Source organism: Mytilus californianus, unplaced genomic scaffold (genome assembly GCF_021869535.1).
Source record: "Mytilus californianus isolate M0D057914Y unplaced genomic scaffold, xbMytCali1.0.p SCAF_4, whole genome shotgun sequence".
Classification (NCBI taxonomy): Eukaryota; Metazoa; Mollusca; class Bivalvia; order Mytilida; family Mytilidae; genus Mytilus; species Mytilus californianus.
In genome coordinates, this window is record NW_026262690.1 from 44,413,317 (window position 1) to 44,432,367 (window position 19,051).

General features: G+C 32.0%; 1 protein-coding gene across 2 annotated transcripts in view; it reads right to left on the reverse strand.

Annotated features, from left to right (window-relative positions):
- LOC127738077 (uncharacterized) overlaps positions 1-19,051 on the reverse strand; it is a 258,304-nt gene that overhangs the window by 5,708 nt on the left and 233,545 nt on the right. For both annotated transcript variants that reach the window (XM_052249165.1, XM_052249164.1), the window contains 10 exons: positions 18,166-18,525; positions 16,740-16,910; positions 14,711-14,815; positions 12,402-12,503; positions 8,616-8,720; positions 6,970-7,086; positions 5,853-5,963; positions 4,619-4,866; positions 2,065-2,363; positions 51-322 (listed from right to left, as the gene is read on the reverse strand). In XM_052249165.1, coding sequence (XP_052105125.1) covers positions 51-322; positions 2,065-2,363; positions 4,619-4,866; positions 5,853-5,963; positions 6,970-7,086; positions 8,616-8,720; positions 12,402-12,503; positions 14,711-14,815; positions 16,740-16,910; positions 18,166-18,525 — 1,890 coding nt within the window. The remainder of the gene's footprint in view (positions 1-50; positions 323-2,064; positions 2,364-4,618; positions 4,867-5,852; positions 5,964-6,969; positions 7,087-8,615; positions 8,721-12,401; positions 12,504-14,710; positions 14,816-16,739; positions 16,911-18,165; positions 18,526-19,051) is intronic.

The window sequence follows — 19,051 nt, forward strand, 5'->3', positions numbered from 1 at the left end:
AAGCATGCAAAAGAACAAAAGAAAGCACATAATTCAGTCGAGATACTCACTGCACTTTCCACTTCTCCATCTTATTCCACCAAATCCATAGTAATGACACATTGTATAGAATCCATGTTCACTTCTACAGCTAACTTCCTTCATCACGGGTTTGTCTTTGTAATTAGCACAATAATCCCGACGACATGCTGCCATGAGTATTTCAACAAGTTCTTTATTTGCGGATGCACATTTCTTGAATGATCGCTTTTTGAAAAAACCACATGTTCTCTTCAATACACGATCTTTTACTTTACATGTTGGAGTTTCACTTGTTTTGCAACTGAAATAAAAAAGGTCAGATTTGATAAACTACTGTACTTACGTGGAAAATATTTTAGCAGTAAATTAACTTGCAGCACCGGAGATCACCCCCACTTTTTGGTGGGGATCGTGTTGCTTGCTCAGTCTATTTTTCTATGTTGTGTTTTGTGTACTATTGTTTGTCTCTTGGTCTTTTTCTTTTTAGCCATGGCGTTGTCAGTTTACTTTCGACTTATAAGTTTAAATGTTCCCTTAGTATCTTTTGCCTCTCTTTTACAATCAGTATCTGCTGGACACGTATACATATATATATGTTAGTCAAATGCGTTTTGTTTAAATATACTTTCTCACTTTTTGGTCTTTTGGAAAATGTTGTTTGTGCTGTATTTTGACCCCTCTACCAAGAAATTTGTTTTGCATGCACACGTATAAAAATTGTATAAGTCTAAATTGAAAACAACGTTCAAACCTATGATTGCGTTGGATAAAAACCGCAATTTTTATACGTGTGCATGCAAAACAAATTTCTTGGTAGAGGGGTCTAAATACAGCACAAACAACATTTTCCAAAAGACCAAAAAAAGTGAAAAAGTATATTTTAACAAAACGCATTTGACTAATAGGTCGAACAACGGATGTTTTTAAACCCTGCTGACTGCCATTGGCGATTGCCAAATAAACGGATCACAAGATGTAACAAAATGGATCTTTATTGTGAATATAATACCAAACAGAAAAACAATAAAATTGCGGAAAATATGGTATACCGCAAACATGAGGTGCAAAAATTTGTACACCATATCCGGATTTCGACAATTAATGTCTCTTCATTGATGTTAGGATTCGAAAGGTATTTGGAAGGCCATATAATTTAACTGAATTTGGGATAGACTCTTGAATTTTGAAGAGTCGAAATAGGATGAACGGATCATATAAACCCGAAGGCAAATATAATACAGGCCCAAACGAAAAAATATAAATAAGTCTAAATTGAAAACAACGTTCAAACCTATGATTGCGTTGGATAAAAACCGCAATTTTTATAAAAGATAAGTGTAAAACTAAGCCTACGCTTACCCCCATATATCATTTATAACATATTGAGATCGGTAAATATTTTATTATTGCAGCTGTCAAGTGCTATCAAAATGGATAAAGATTTATGATACTGGATATAACTGAAGGTACATTGTGGTTTAATCAGATTTCTTAGTAAACAGGAAGGTTTGGGTAAAACTAGTTGAAACTGGTTAAAAGTCTAGTTTTTATTACTTAGAACAAGTCAAGAACAATTGATATATTAAGATGTTAACATTTTAAGGAACCGGTTACTACAGCAAAATCATTATGTTCGAGAGATGTGACAAATTACTCAATATAGCTTCATGGCTTTATGAACAAATTAAATTCAAGTCTCCATAACTAGACAACTCAGTTTGTGTGAGATTCAGAACTTGACATTAGACATAAACATTTGTTTTTTTCAAAGACCGCGTGTTGACTTATGAATGTCTTTTTGTTTGGTATGCTGTTATACCGCCATGATTTAGCAAAGTTTACTGACTCTGGCATTAAACATCAAAAATCATTTAATACTATTATCTTATTGACGTTTACCTCGCATCTCTTTTGTTAATGTGGTTATAATTTGAAACCTTAGCTAGTTTAGCAACACTTTATACTATGCCTAACAGTGGTGCCATCAGATATCCTCAAGAAACACAATTCGTTCATACAAGAACAAAACGCAATCAAAATTACCTTTCTGATCCTGTTGCTACAGCAAAACTATCCCCAATTTTTGAAAACTTCAAACTATCTTTGGAAACGTCGGTCTTGTCTTTGAGTAGCCATTCGTTTTTCTTTCCATTACATTGTCCACAAAGACCTTCCACTCGGTTACCCAATTTTTTGGGTACGGATAAGATAACCATTCCTGCTTCATTCCATTGTAATTCAACGGAGCATTTTGTTTCAACAAGAACATTTAAGCCCATGTATCGAATAAATAAAGATCTGTTTTTCGTGCGGTATGGAAGAGAAACTAATTCACGGTCCACCTACAGTAAAAAGATTATTTATGAATAAACGATATCAAATATTCTATGATATATTAGATTTTTCATCCTATTAATTATTGTGCTAATGATAGACGCTTGTATGTTTCAGAATACCAATGGAGTTAACACTTTTCCAAGTCGCAGCATGTAGATATAAAAAGATGTGGTATGAGTGCCAATGAGACAACTCTCCATCCAAGTCACAATTTGTAAAATTAAACCATTATAGGTCAAAGTACGGTCTTCAACACGGAGCCTCGCAGTATGTAGATATAAGATGTGGTATGAGTGCCAATGAGACAATTCTCCATCCAAGTCACAATTTGTAAAAGTAAACCATTATAGGTCAAAGTACGGTCTTCAACACGGAGCCTTGGCTCACACCGAACAGCAACCTATAAAGGGCCCCAAAAATGTATTCATTCATCCAATGTGAATATCTTATTAGATGAGTATAAATTCACAAGGAAGGTAACGATAAGAATGAATTAATGTAAGGCGGGAATGTTCCATCAGAATGATCTTTCATCACATTTTAGATTTCCTATATGAAATGTGTAAAAAGTCGAACGCCTTATCATCAGGCATGTAATGATAAATAGCTTTATATTTCATATATGATGAAAACTTCAGTTAATGTGACATTTTTATCATTAACTTGTTCTAAACATAGTTGTAATGGTTGTTAAACTATTGTTTATGTGTTCTAAAACAAAAGTGAAATTTCTATTTTTGGTGAGTGAAAACACCAAAATTTATGAAAAAGCTGCATATATGATAAAGATAGGAGATAACCTTAGACATGCTTTACGCAACTATTAGTGATCATTGATTTTTTATGTCTATATATAGTCTTTAAAATTGTTTAAGCAACCACTGTAAAAAAAACTGTGTCCGCAGTAGCTTTTTGTTAGAACACAAAGCATTAATTTAATGGTCACTGAGAATTTTAAAGAAAAAAAGTCAAAACAATAAAAGAAGTCACATTAAAGATTAAATGGTTAACACCTATGTTCATAATAATATAGCTGATTATAATCATTCTTTATTTGAAACAGTAAGTCAATCACCAGAATTGATCTTTTTTTTATTACACTGCACCGTCTTAATTAATATAGATAATACAGATTATTACTTTTAACTACAGCCTCTCTTTTGTAATATTTTTTTCATCAGTTGTTCAGTTTGAATGAATGAATGACAACTACAACATAAAAAGTTGTTATCTGACGAAAACAAAAACTCCCAACAATTCCTTTGATAAGTACTGATAATTGTTCTGGTAATATTCAATTTATTAGCCACGAATTTTGAATGAATTAACATATTTATGTTGCAATATTTCAATGCTTCCAATGGAAAATATAGCTCACTAAATACAGACCCAACGAAACGACCTGGAAAACCGAAGTGAAAAAATAGACATATTTAAGGTTAATCATAACAAATGGAGAAAATATTGTTTCAACCATATGTTAAATTTTAAGTAAAAATGTCTATGGCCGATCCACTATCGTGACATTATGAGTCTGAAATTGCATTATGGGTGATGCATGCATATCGCGAGCAACTTTCGGGCTCCCTCCGTTTGGAGTAAATGCGATTTCTAAAGTTTTTGATATCTTGATATTCAAAATGGATTTACGAGTATTGAACATCGGTAAAATACTGCTGATTCTTATTTACTAGATAAATAGGAAAATTGGATTCACAATATGATTTGAGACTTGACAACCAATATATTTTTTTTTAAATTGGACCAACAGCTTCAGAGAAGAAAGCTTTTTCAAAATGTATTTTACAGTTAGTTAACTCTGTCATGCAGTGGTTGCTATCGCGAAAATATGACATGGTCACTGAGTGCAGGTACAAATGTAACTATTCAAGTTTCATCAATTTTCAACATGAAACCTGATTTTTACATATTTTTAAGTAATACTATCAGAGTAAACATAAATATTCCTGGTTTCACAAAGTGAGAGGGAGCCATTATTGTACCAATATGCAAAAAGTTTGCTTATTATAGCGTCTGTATTAATATTTAAACTTCAATGCGACCAGTCATATTATGATATTGGTTTGATAATGTAAAAAAGGTGAATTTTATAGGTAATCTCAGAGGTATATTTCAGTTTTCTTCATATGACAAGTGCATGGGATAAATATTTCAATCAAGTCTAAGTAAAACCATGGCTGTGACATCCATTTTGTATTAAAAACAAGCAAATAATTATTCTCATGTAAACTTTACGTACTCTGACTTCCAATTTTGGTCCAAGTTGCACAGATATTCCATACATGTTAAGTTCAACAAAGCTAACACTAGATGCGCTTTCAGATTTTTTATTGCCTTTGTCATAATTTACTTCAACATTAAACATGCAACGGTTCCTTGGAAGCAGTAATTTTGACAAAGTGTATTTACACTCTCCAGCAAAAGAAAGTGCAGAATAGCTGTATCTAAGAATGGTTGGATCTCCAAAAGCGGCACAGGTGCATTTTTCTAAAATTACAAAGAAGTTAAATACAACGGTAATTAATTCCCCCATAATATGAGATAAATGAGGGAGAATTACGATTTCATTATTTATTTTCTTAGCTGTGCACGTGGTTTCTCAGAAAGGCTTCCTAATAAATACCTGTGACAAAGGCTCTCTTCCAGTATTTATTTACTGAGATGACATGACATGAAATGAAAATCACAATTTATGAATTTCGTGCTTCGGAAGCGCTTTTTTGAAATTCTGTACTCAAATGACGACACCGCCTACCATATTAGTATATGAAATTTGTTTAATAATACAGTACTTACACATGTTGATTAATTCACATGGAACCTTGACAATAAGTTTAGATTCAGACCTTTAAAATCATGGTGCCTTTCAGTTTTGAATTTTCCTTGGAGTTCGGTATTTTTGTTATTTTACTTTTTAATGTATGCTGCGAATGGTATATTTTGGATTAATATAAATTCGCTAATTTATAATTTGAAGCAAGATATAATGTTTTCTTTTTCTTCTGGGTTGAAATTCTTTGCAGCTCTGGGTTTTTGTACACGATCGTGTCTTTCTTGACTGTTTATGTTGTTGCCGGATGCTCTTCTACCTTGGAGTTCGGTATTTTTGCTATACTTTTTCGTCTATTGATCGACACTAACTAAGGGAGAGATTCGAAATCTTAGCAAAATAGTTCTAACCCGATGCAAATCCATGCACTTGCTTCATGTCAGTAATCTCGTCGATGGTTGTCTTATATTATATCTTAGTGATTTTGTAGAATGGGGAAGTTTGTGTTCATGGTAGAGCTTAGATAGTTTCTGTATAATTGATAAACGATCCTTTTTTTTTTTTATAAAAGACGATTCAATTCTTGATAAATTGTCTAGCACCTATCTATTGTTGAAGACTTTATGTTAAATTATCTATTAATTTCGGAGAAAAGACTGAAGAAGCTTATTAAATTTAGGAATATGATAATGAAAATACAAACCTTGACATGATTTTCCATTTCCAATAAAGCCAGAATTACACACACAATCTTTATTCCATCCCCTGCCTTTACATGTTGCATCACGGTCACATTTCTTCCTTCTACATAACTCTGTAACAAATCGACAACAGAAGTGTGAAATCGAGAATTCAGATAACTTTTTAATGAACTGAAATTTCACATACCAATGAATATAAATGCTATGGTATAACAATCTCGTGCAGTGATGAAATGAAGGATAAAGTATGTTGTATATACAACTAAAAACTTAGCTTTAAAGTTAAGCACAGAGATCTCCTTTATAAATAATCCATTAGTATGGATTTCAAATAATATGCAGTGGAATTTAACAAATAAGAGACAATTTAAACCGTTTTTGCTGTTCTGATTTTTTGGTAATTTCTTGCTACTATTACGCATGGTCTAATTGTGTGCAATCTTTAAATAAGAACAAATTGTATATATTGTATAGAACATTGGAGCATAGAATATTGCATGAAATTAAATCCATTGAAGGAAAAATCAATGATCAGTGGATACAATTTTCAATGTGTAAATGTTCCAATTATCAGTTTCGATCTATTAACAACAAACGTTAACTCCTTCCAAAGCTAAACAATAATTTCATGCAGAAAACATTAATGTTTATAGAGCGTATCCGTATGTTAAGTGCAAGAAGCTTAGTCCATTTATCAGTAAAATACTTAACAATTAAATAAAACTTTTTTCTTCAACATTTTGTTCTTGATACATTCTTTTGATCATGAAGTAGCAATCTGTCAAAGTTTCGTAAAACTGCATGAATGTCTGACAAAGTTATTGTCTGAATAAATGTAATCTTTGACTGCATCTAAATTTTAACTTAAAAAAAATCATTAATCAGAAAAATACGAAAAAAATAAATTGTTTTAAGGATTTATAAGTTTGCATTTTCAGATATTTGGAGTTGAATGAATCACCGGTTACATGACAATAAAGCAGTGTAACTCATTTAGATAATTTTGAATATCAAGGTACTCTCTGGATCATACAATTCAACATGACAATGTTCAATAAGTATGCAAACAACTTAATCTGCACAAGTTAACCCCTTAAAACCAGTCGTAGAATTTCATACTTCTACATTCAGTAAGCTCTCCACTTTTATCTCTAATTCCATAGTATCCTTTCTTGCAAACACATTTATTTCTAGGACATACAGCATCTTTAACACATTTCTTTCCTTTACATGTTTCTGAAATATAACAAAGAACATAGTAATATTCAACGAGAAGAATCAGAAACTTTTTATTCATTGGAAGGGTAACACACAGAGATAAGGATAACACAACACACATAAATTAGGATGACACACATACATAAGGATAACACACATGTAAGGATAGCAAACATAATAATATACAGACATAAGAGTACAGGACATGTTTATGTATATGTCTTATGTAAGAATTTTCGTCAGTTATTGACTTATAGTAGATCTCATTGTCTAGTTACTTTGACCTATAATTGTTTACCTTTTACACATTGTGACTTTGGTGTTCGGAGTAACAACTATAAGTCAGATTAGAAGTCATGTAGACTAACTGCAGGTATTATTTTTTCATTAGACTTAAAATATTTATGTCTAGACATTTTATTTCATCTCAAAGATTGTCGTAAGATCAAAATGCCAAAATACCGTGTAAAAAGATTCCTGTTGGTTAATCATTAAAACGTTCTCAAATGAAGAATGCAACATTGAGTGGTGAGCAGATCTTTGCACCAACTTTGACTTGGCAGTTTTTCCAAAATATATTTTCTCTTTAAATTTTAACAAATTTTGTGTTTAAATAACTGTACTAGTGTTCGAAGGTAGTTTTGGTCACCAATAATAATTTTAAAGTTGATCGATCATTTTTGTAAAGTCGAGTATCTATATATAGCAAATAGCATTTTGCGTTTTTTCCCGATTTTTTCCCCCGACCTTTTAATTTTGTCTCCTGTCATTAGTGTTTGATGGAAGGCGAAAGGGAGATGTGATTATATATTATGAAATCATTAATATCACACCTTCCATTGACAGCTTTATAATCTTTGCAGTAGTATTTTCAAAATTGTTTTATCGAGATTTAGAAGTACTGGAATTTTTGATTTCTTAACAAAAACACAATTGATCATTAATTTAAATACTAGCCAAAAATGGTTCAGATGAATTAGAGTAATATACAGATAATTTAGCAATATGTTTAAGAATCGCAGAAGACATATGTAATAAGTTCCAACAGGTTAAGCATTTCATTTAAATTCATTTATGTAATGTGATAGTTACCTGAACACCTACGTTCCAACAGGTTAACATTTCATTTGAATTGATTTATGTAATGTGATAGTTACCTGAACACCTACGTTCCAACAGGTTAACATTTCATTTGAATTGATTTATGTAATGTGATAGTTACCTGAACACCTACGTTCCAACAGGTTAACATTTCATTTGAATTGATTTATGTTATGTGATAGTTACCTGAACACCTACGTTCCAACAGGTTAACATTTCATTTGAATTGATTTATGTAATGTGATAGTTACCTGAACACCTACGTTCCAACAGGTTAACATTTCATTTGAACTGATTTATGTAATGTGATAGTTACCTGGACACCTACGTTCCAACAGGTTAACTATTCATTTGAATTGATTTATGTAATGTGATAGTTACCTGAACACCTACGTTCCAACAGGTTAACATTTCATTTGAATTGATTTATGTAATGTGATAGTTACCTGAACACCTGTTGATTCCATTGCCATAAGGAAATTCACTGTTACAAACACACTTCTTTTTTTGGCATTTAGCTTCAGCATGACATTTTCTTTTTCCACATTTCACTGAAAATATTTTGTAACAAAGTGATAAACACTAGTATTAGTAAATTACTATCTCAAGAATAATTTTTCTTGTTGTTTTACCTACCTTTATTACATAAAACTTATATTTTTTTCTCAAAAACACATACCGTACTTAAACTAGGCAAGAAATATCAAATCATGGTGAAGATATAGCATGGTCAAATACACTTTAAAAATGCATTTGCTGTTTTTAAGCAAATAGTAGCGACATTTAAAAGTAAAATGAAAGACTTGTCGACTCTTGGTTATAATAATGTGTCTGAGTACCTTAATTTTGTCAGATAAGAATTTAACAGTCTGACTCGGCGTGTATGTCTAGTATAAAACAGGGTACATTCATTTAATCTTAACATATTTGCAACCTGACTATACATACACTACTGCAACGTGACGTTCGCCAATGATTCATCAATGCATTTTTAGTATATTTAAATTTTTACGACATAGGGTCTATATGCAAATGCTCTTTTGTTCCGACGTTGGAAAGTTCCGGGCGGAAAGAACTAACTAGCCGAAAAGTTCCGGAGTTCTTCCTCTGCTTTAAAAGTTCCACCGGAACAAAATGACTAGTTGAAAAGTTCCAACGGAACATATCAACTAGTTAGAAAGTTCCTTTTTGCCAAATTAGTCAAAACCGGAACTAACAAACTAGCCCAAAAGTTCCAACGGAACTTATCAACCAGTCACAAAGTTCCATTTGGAGAAGTGATGCAAAGTAAAAGCGCAACATATTATATTTGAACATTTCAAAGGGAAACCAAGATACTGATTACAAAAGTCAAAAGGAACTTATCAACTAGCCACAAAGTTCCTCTTTGGCCAATAAGTCACACCGGAACTAACAAACTAGCCCAAAAGTTCCAACGGAACTTATCAACCAGTCAAAAAGTTCCATTTGGAGAATTGATGCAAAGTAAAAGCGCAACATATTATCTTTGAACCTTTTCAAAGGGGAACAAAAGTGTCTTATATACTGATCCTCATTCTTCCCCCTCTTCATTATTATGGTACTTAATTCGGTCAGAATGTTGCCTTCATAACGGAATAAGTTCTAATTTATTGTTATGCATTAATCTGAAATTGATATTTTTAAAAGTACTCACTTGAGGAGGGGGGTATTCTTCCCTCTCTTGAGGGTACTATGAATACTAAATTTGCATGATAATGCAACTTATTCCGTTTGCTACATTGTTCCGGGACTTTTCAACTAGCTACTTTTTCCCGGAACTTTTCGACTGCACTCGGAATAAAACAACTAGTTGGAAAGTTCCATCGGAACGAAATAACTAGATGAAAAGTTCCGCCGGAACAAAGTAACTGACGGAACATAGTGGCTGTTACATATACAGGTTAAGGGAAAGGTTTTGCGCACACAAAACTGGTTTAACTCCAAATATGTTTTCCTTTACCAAGTAACACTATTTGGATCATGTGTTGCTCGTTGTTGTTTGGAGAGAAATCCGTTTGCGACAAAAATTATTTAAAAAAAATCCGTTGATAAATTTGGAAAATTTTAAGGAACTAAGATTCCAACTTCCTCAAGCAAAGTTGACCTTAGATAAATTATTTCCATAAATTTTATTTACAGTTTCAACCATTTATTAAGGATTATTATGTACAGTAAGTATATAAAAATATGTACAGGTAAATTGGCGCAAATGAATTCCGTAAATTGAAAAACAATAATGTGTGCAATTCATACATCTTGAAATAGCATTTGTTGCAAAAGGACTGCTGACCTTGTTTGCCGATTTTTGTTGTTTTTAGTCGGATATGTTGGTAGTTTGTTAATTAGATATGCTCTGCTGTATTGTAAAGTATTTTGGTGATTCCCATGAACTTTATATAAAATGTATAAAAAGTATATACATAAGTATAAATCGAATATATTATCATTTGACGTTTTTTTTTATGTAATTCTTGTTGCAACTACTTGTCTGTAGTCAAAGACCGTGACTAACAAACTATTGATGAAGAAGGATGGCAATTCGGCATTTGCCCGTCAATGGTTACAAACAAAAATCTAAAATATAGTTATTCCGTCTTTGTCGCCAAGCGATTACCATCGGTAACTGTAAAGGCATCAATATTTGTTTGTCTGATCAGAGCAACATAAAATATTGATATAAAAGACCTTTGTTACATAAAATAGGGCAAGTGGTATTCAGATCATTCTTGTACGTTTAGATTAAAAATTGAGATAGGGTTTCCCACATGATTGAAAGGGAACGTTTGAAGCCAATACAAAACGTTGAATCATTCTCCAGATTTACTTACCTTTTAAGATTCAAAGGATTGGTCCTCGAAGTTTCATGGAGAGGACTTTAGAATTGACAAATGTAAACAATTGTTGGTCATGTTTATAATCCATTTCAAATCCAAAGAGGAATTCTTATGATGGATCTTAAAAATCACTCTTGTCAATCTTTAAAATTTATTTCTTATAGGGTTAAATTTTACTTTCTAAATTTATAACGTGTGGTTTTCATTTTTTACAACACTGGGTCGATACCTCTACTGGTGGACTATCAGTCCCCGAGGGTATCATTAGCTCAGTAGTTAGTACTTCGGTACTGACATGATAAATAATAAACCTTTCCAAATTTGCCCGTTTCTAAATTTTAAAAGTATAAAGAAACTAAGGTTTCAACTCCCTCAGGCAAAGTTGGCATTAGAAGGATTTGACTATGTTTTTTAGGTCATTTTGATTATAAAGCTCTTCTGCTGTTTCGGTTTTATACATCCTTGGCTTTCAATCATTCGGCTTTGAGCGTTCCTGATGAAGGTAAATCTAATTCAATAAATTCATAACGTGTTGTTTTCATTTTTTGATGCATCTGTGCAGCCATGTACTTCACCTTTGAAGTGGTGACAGACAGACACACAGACGGACGGATAGACAGACAAGAGTTATTACCACATGGCACCGCCGTCAAGGGCCCTAATGATTGTACAGTATGTACAACTACCGATATTGATAAACAATCCTACCTACTATGCTTTCCGTTAAACAGTTTAAGGGGGGAAATGCGTTCATAAAGTGTCATTATCTTACTATAGTAAAACATGTAGCAAATCTAGTAAGTTTGGTCAAGATAATCTATAATAACCAAAATATATATATAGATTTCTGAAAGGTTTCAACGTGAATTGACATGACACCATTGGTTCCAATGTTTCTATCTTATTATAAAAAACAGATGCTTCTGTGTAAAGGGTTTTACATCATTATTCGATTAGAGTTTCAAAACATTGTCATTATTGTCTCAGAGGAGCAACATGAACCAAACCAAGAACGAAGTGAAAGAAGGTGCTCCACAGGGGTAAACAGTTCTTATTCCACCAGAGATACTTATCAATTTTACAAGTCGTATTCAATGATGTCACAAATTAAGGCGTCAGTAGTGTACAAATGTTTAAATCTCGTAAATCGAATGAGAAGAGACAAATTAAAGTAACAAACCAAACACTGAGGAAATCACATGAATTCAAAAGGATCGAGACCGGATGCGTCGACCAAATTTCACAATCAGGAAAAAGACACAATCAGTAAAAACTAGTCAGTAGTTGTGACCGTAGAAAAGGAGGAAAGGATCAAGATATGAGGCACCTTCTTCTACTTTCGATAGTATTCTTAAAGGACATTTTAAAAATACTTACATTTACATTTCCTTTGGCCTCTGCCTACATAACCCCTATTACACCGACACTTGCCATTTTTACACGAAGCGAACCTGGCACATTTAGAGTCAAAACAGATTTCTGAGAAAAAAAATACAATAAAAAAGTAAAGGAAGACTTAAGGTGAAGGTATGTGATTGTTATAATACCTGTAAATATAATGATACGCAAAATCTGTTTTATTTTTTTATGTTTGATAGACATTGATTAACAATTAATTAACAACACTCAATTGATTGCTTAATGCGAAATGTGAGGTTGTGTTTACTAAATGTGAGGGTGTGTTTACCAAATGTGAGGTTGTGTTTACCAAATGTAAGGTTGTGTTTACCAAATGTGAGGTTATGTTTACCAAATGTAAGGTTGTGTTTACCAAATGTGAGGTTGTGTTTACCAAATGTGCGGTTGTGTTTACCAAATGTGCGGTTGTGTTTAACAAATGTGAGTTGTTTTTACCAGATGTAAGGATGAACAGTGATAAAGCTTCAAAATGTTCTAGAAGAATGTTATTTAATCACATTAGAACTTTCAAGTTTATCTGAAATTAGAATTCTCTAGAACTTAGTGTTTTATCATTATAAATAGAGAGACCCAGAGAAAAGAACGAATTTTCAAAAGTTTTAATTTTATTGTGTGCTTATCTTTGACAATAATTATCAACAAAATGTTTGATCCTTATAATTACTTATGAAATGCAAATTATCGTGGACAGTCAATTTCATGAATGTCAAATTAAACCATTTTTAAAAACTCTAAAGCTCTGTTTGTGAACAAGTACTAGCTCTCAGTCGATACCACTACCAATGGATTGTTACTTCGTGAGTATCATCAGCTGACATCATGTATAACGTTATTGTATAACATTCTATAATTGACCGGTTTAAGAAACTTAGGTTGAATCTCCCACAGACAAAGCAGACAAAAGATAACTGTGGCTAGTCTTTTTATGTCTCTTTAGGTCATATCACTCTGAACGTTTCTACGTATTTATTCCTTTATGGCTCTCAAATGCTAAGGCTTGAGCATTTCTGATGAAGGTAAATCCAGAAAAGCGCTTCGGACACACAAAATTTATTAATTATAAAGTCTATGAAATGTACAACTATTGGATTTATTAGACTGTAAACTCTTTTATTTTTGGATACTTGGATTTTAAATGTTCTATTCATGAGGAAGTTACGATCTATACAGTATATCAAATTTGTGATAATTTTATTAATATATCCGACTGTAAGTTAATCTAAGTTTAATGAATTTCATTTTGTGGTGACAAAACCAAAAGCTCGACTATATTAACCAACGGAACAACTAGAAAACAACTGTCATATTCCTGACTTTATACAGTGATTTTACAAAGAAAATGGTGGATCTAACCTTGTTTTACAGATAGTTAAATCAATTAAGTCCTAACAGTCATCATTTGACTTTATACAACACTTTGATATCAACTAGATATAAGACAAACGGACGCATATATAAAAGGAAGTTTGCAATCGCTAAAGATTGACACCATCTTGATGCTTATTCTAGTATCATTATGATCCTTTGTATTGACCAAATGAGGTGATTTAGCATTCGAATAAGGGATTATCAAATTTTTGATATGCTCAAATTTGATGATAAAAAAAAATAATAATCATATACTTAGAATAAATATTTTTTACAGTATGATAGTATCACTACATTTGCGTAAACTCCATATTTTTCGAAATTGATGCTGATATAAAAATCGATTAACTGCTTCCGGTTATTATTTTTCAGAGGGAAAGTATATGATAAAAAGATCATAACATGTCATGTTTCATATCAGATGTATTTTCAGTCCTCGAGTCCTCTGCTCTTAACCTAGGGCTGAAAATACATCTGATTTGAACACTGTCATGTAATAATCTGATAGCACCCCCCCCCCCCCCCCCCCCCTCATTTTATGATTAACTAAAATATTTATTCTTTATTTAGATGTGTGAAACGAGACCACAGAACTAACGCTTAAGATGTATATTTCGTCTTTCTAATTGATTTAGAGTTAGTTTAATAGTCTTTTTTTTTTCATTGCGATATTTGTTTTCAAATGTTTTAAGTAAAAATCGGAAATAAACAATTGATAACAACGATTCTCTATTTTAATTGCAGGATTGGAATCTGAAATGTAATCAAGTGTGTGTAAACACATTTCTTCAGAGAATATGTCTTAATAACAACAGACAACATGAATAATAATGGAAAGCAAAATTCGAATTTTTACTGTAAAAGTATGTTTTACTATATCTTCAGCAAGTAGTACTTACGTTTGCAAGCACTATAACCATTTCCTCTAAAGTTTTCTTTACATTTACATCTCCCATTATCACAGACACCATCTGCATGACACTCACTGGTTGAACTACAATCTCCTGTACAAAGAGTAAATATCGCATTTTCTAATAGAAATATATCGATAGAAAAAAGTATTACAATGAATGACTTATCTTACTTTTTGATACATATATTCATCATATGTCAGATGATAAAACCGCTACACGCAAGCAATATTCAGTGCAAATCATACAAACATATAATTTGAAATTATGTTTGAATAGATGTTTAATCGGCCCTTTAGTGGTGATTAGTAGTTGTTAATATAAAGAAGGTGCCGGATAATAAAACAGTCGTCTTTCAACATGATCAAGAGCATCAGTACTGGTCAATGACATTATAAACATAAGAATGTCTGTATTAATTCATTATCATTTTTATAATTCATGAAAAACTGACTTTACCATTAAATATTACAAGGTAAACTGTTAATAGTTTTGGAGGTCTATAGGGGAGAAGATGAGACGATAGGGTATTAATGAAACCGATCATCAAATAATAACAAACGTAGATAAATGGTGACATTATTAAATAAATAAAAAAAAACAACCCAAAAACAACAACAAATACTTAAGACGATTCAGAGCTTATTATATTGTATAGACACGTGGTTATTTTGAAGACTAAACGTTGACCACAACACACTACATGTCTTTTGGTTATTAATGATATTGCCATTTTGTCTAAGTGGCGTAAACCTCCATATCGCATTAATCATGTTCATACTTATGTCTCCATTTTGCTATTTACAAGCTTAGTTCTTCACGATGATTGTCGGGGTTCTACTTGCTCAGTCTTTTGTCTTCTATGTAATGTGTTGTTATTTTTGTTTGTCCATTCTTCGTTTTAATTTTTGTCATGGTTTTGTCTGTTTTTACTGGACTTGTGAATTTTAAATGCCCCCTTTATATAATCTTCCTCCCTTTTTACATTGTAAACCAGACAAAAACAGCCAACACGAAAAAAAGAACTGAATAAATGTCGTATGACAAATAAAGATCTAATTTTTTGTATGAATTTTAGTTTAATCAAGTTAAAATCTTAAAACAATTGTTATCCAGATTTGTCAAATCAAACATTGTAATACATATATCATCATCATTTTAATATCCACATACTTTGAAATAGTTAAAAGAAAAAACACAGATATGTGTAAGAAATCATCTTTCAACGGCAATATCTCCTATTTGACGATTCGACTTTTGGAGATCAGTATTCAATAAAAATGTACGATTTGATATTTTCCACTCGGTCACTACAATTGCGATTGCGGTATGAAATTTCTTCAACATATAAATTGTTCTTGCTTTCAATAGGAAATTAAATAAACAATTGAACATTTAATTTTCATTTAGTTGAACAATTTTTCCAATTTTTTATAATATCAGTTTTCACTTTTTCCTGCATGATACATATATTTAAGCTTATTTTGAATTTACACACTGAGAAAAGAAGTAACAATACAAAATTTTAACGAAACACTGGTTAAATAATCAATACAGTGCTAATATTTTTTTTCTTTCAGCAAATTCTTCAAAAAGGCAAATAGTATTCAATGTATTGATTTAACCCTTTCATCCTTAATGTTTTGCCATCTAGTATATTAATGAAAAGTATATAAGAAACATGCGCATTGCAATTTGAATTATGCTATAATATCCTAGACCTGAAATTGTTTTTCGTTTATTGTTTTGAACATAAATTTGGTAGATGGTTTTCTCGTTTGTATTGTTTTATATTTGTCATGTTAACACCTTTTTTTGCTTGCTATGCAGTATTATTTGGTTTTGCTCATTGTTGAAGACCGTTCGGTGACATATCGTTGCTAAATTCTACATAAATGATATATTCAGAAAAGGGGTTTTCTTGTAAAAATTTGTCTCATTGGCATTTATTCCATATCTTCTTATCTTTATACTATACCAAATATTTTGATAAATGGCATTTGTACACAGTTTTTACCTGGACATTTGTCTGTCCTACAAGGCTGAGTCTCCTCGTCACTACCTTCACAAACCTTACCACCTTCAGATGGAGCTGGATTATTACAGATTCTAGTTCTTGACTGCATTCCACCTCCACAAGTTTTAGAACATTTCCCCCATAAACCATACTCAGACCAACCTCCATTCACTGTAATTGTTTTCAATGAAGTGAATTAAGAAATCGTAATAATTTAAATAAACTGTCCATGCATAATAAAGATAAATTTGCTGATGGGAACTTTACTTTCTGAGTAAATGACGAATAAAATACAATTTATCAAACCATCAAACAATTAGTTAAAAAATCAATGCAATGAATATATTGTAATTTTTTGTTTTTTACATTTCTCATCTTTCTGACTCTTTATTTTCCTGGCACTCATTAATATTCACATACTTTAATGTAGCTTATGAAAGTTGTTTCAGAAACTAATGCCAAGCGCACTGCAAACGGAATAATTCGTTTAATTTCGAACTTAAAATTTATTTAAACAATTATTTGAAAGCTGAGTATTCTAATGTCGTTAATAAGAGTAAAGTTTAACTGTTAACTATTCATTAACAAAAATAAAATTAATTTCTTAATCACTTGTGATTTAGCTATTTTGACAATTAAACAAATGTTACCAGTGCATGATGCAAAAACAAAAATATGTTTTCACAATTCCTAAAGGAATTAATTAATGACCTATACTTCGACAACATAGACCGAAAATAACATTTGAGTAAACATTTTAACTTAGCTTAACATCACACATATATCCACTTGATTAACTTAATGGTTTGTATTTTCAAGTTCGAGTATATTGATGATGGATTAATATTAAAGTGGGGAATCAATAGAAATGAAATATTCCATTAACTGTACATTAAAATCATTAATTACCGAATGCGCGTTGTGTATGAATGAATTATCAATATTGCCAAGTCATGTTTGAATTCTAGGATTACTAATTCGTTTTGTTTAATTATTTTAGTATGAATAAAGTAGAAATTCAAGGGACTCTTTCATTTTTTAAGCTTTCTCAAATCGTTTTGATTAAACGTCACTGGCAACATCTTGACTACATCTATTATTGTATGACGTCATTTGATCGAAATTACATGATTTCTGCCACATGTGAAATTATTGTTTTTTTTAAATTGTTTTATATATTAACTAATGTGATAAATCACTGATCTATTGAAATTAATAAAAAGATGTCATTACCCACAAATGACAAAATAATCTGAAACTCAACAATATACGGATAATTGTTACCAGGGCAAGGTGGTTTAACTAAGTTTTGACGGCCTTGCGATGGAATGAAGACGGGATACCAAGTGACAGAAACAGTCAAAGCTAGTCCTTTGAAACGAGTGAATCAATCGCTAACCTTCGAAACATTACATCATTATATTACCTGGTCGTGGTACTGGAAATTCTTGGGGTTCGGGTACTGGTGTAGGCTGTTCTTGAGGTGTGGGTGCTGGTGGAGTCAATACTGGAGGTCCTGGTGGTCGTGTAGGCTGTACTTGAGGTGTGGGTGATGGTGGAGTCAATACTGGAGGTCCTGGTGGTCGTGTAGTCTGTAATTGAGGTGTGGGTGATGGTGGAGTCAATACTGGAGGTCCTGGTGGTCGTGTAGGCTGTACTTGAGGTGTGGGTGATGGTGGAGTCAATACTGGAGGTCCTGGTGGTCGTGTAGGCTGTACTTGAGGTGTGGGTGGTGGTGGCATTGGAGGCTGTGTTTCTGGTTCTGGTGCAGATAGAGGTTGAGGACCTGTGTTTGGTTCAATGTAAAGTTAAAGTGGATCTGGTTTTAAGATATTGTTTGAATTGATAAAAAGTCAAACAAACAGCGTTATACGATACACAACATCCAATTGCAAATATATGACACAATGCTTCTTGTTCTTTTTAATTTTTTCATAAACTCTTACATCCTTTAAGTATTTAATATAAATGATGAAAGTAACAATAACTTTTTGCATTACATATTAAAATATTATTATTTGTTCACTCACACAGTTTCATACCATTGGAATGAATATTGAAATCCTCAGAGTTGATACTGAACTGTCACTAAATTATAGAAGAATTGTCAAACTATTTTTTTTTAATAAACCTAAGCAGTGTATACGCTTTCCACTAGATGGCTCAAATTCATTAAGAAATTATTGGAAAATTACTTGAGGCTGACAGGAGCCTGAAGCGCTCAAATGGTAACAATGCGACAACACGGAAAATTTGGTAAACTTTATCAACGAACGACAATAACTCCTAATAAGAAATTGATTGACAATTTC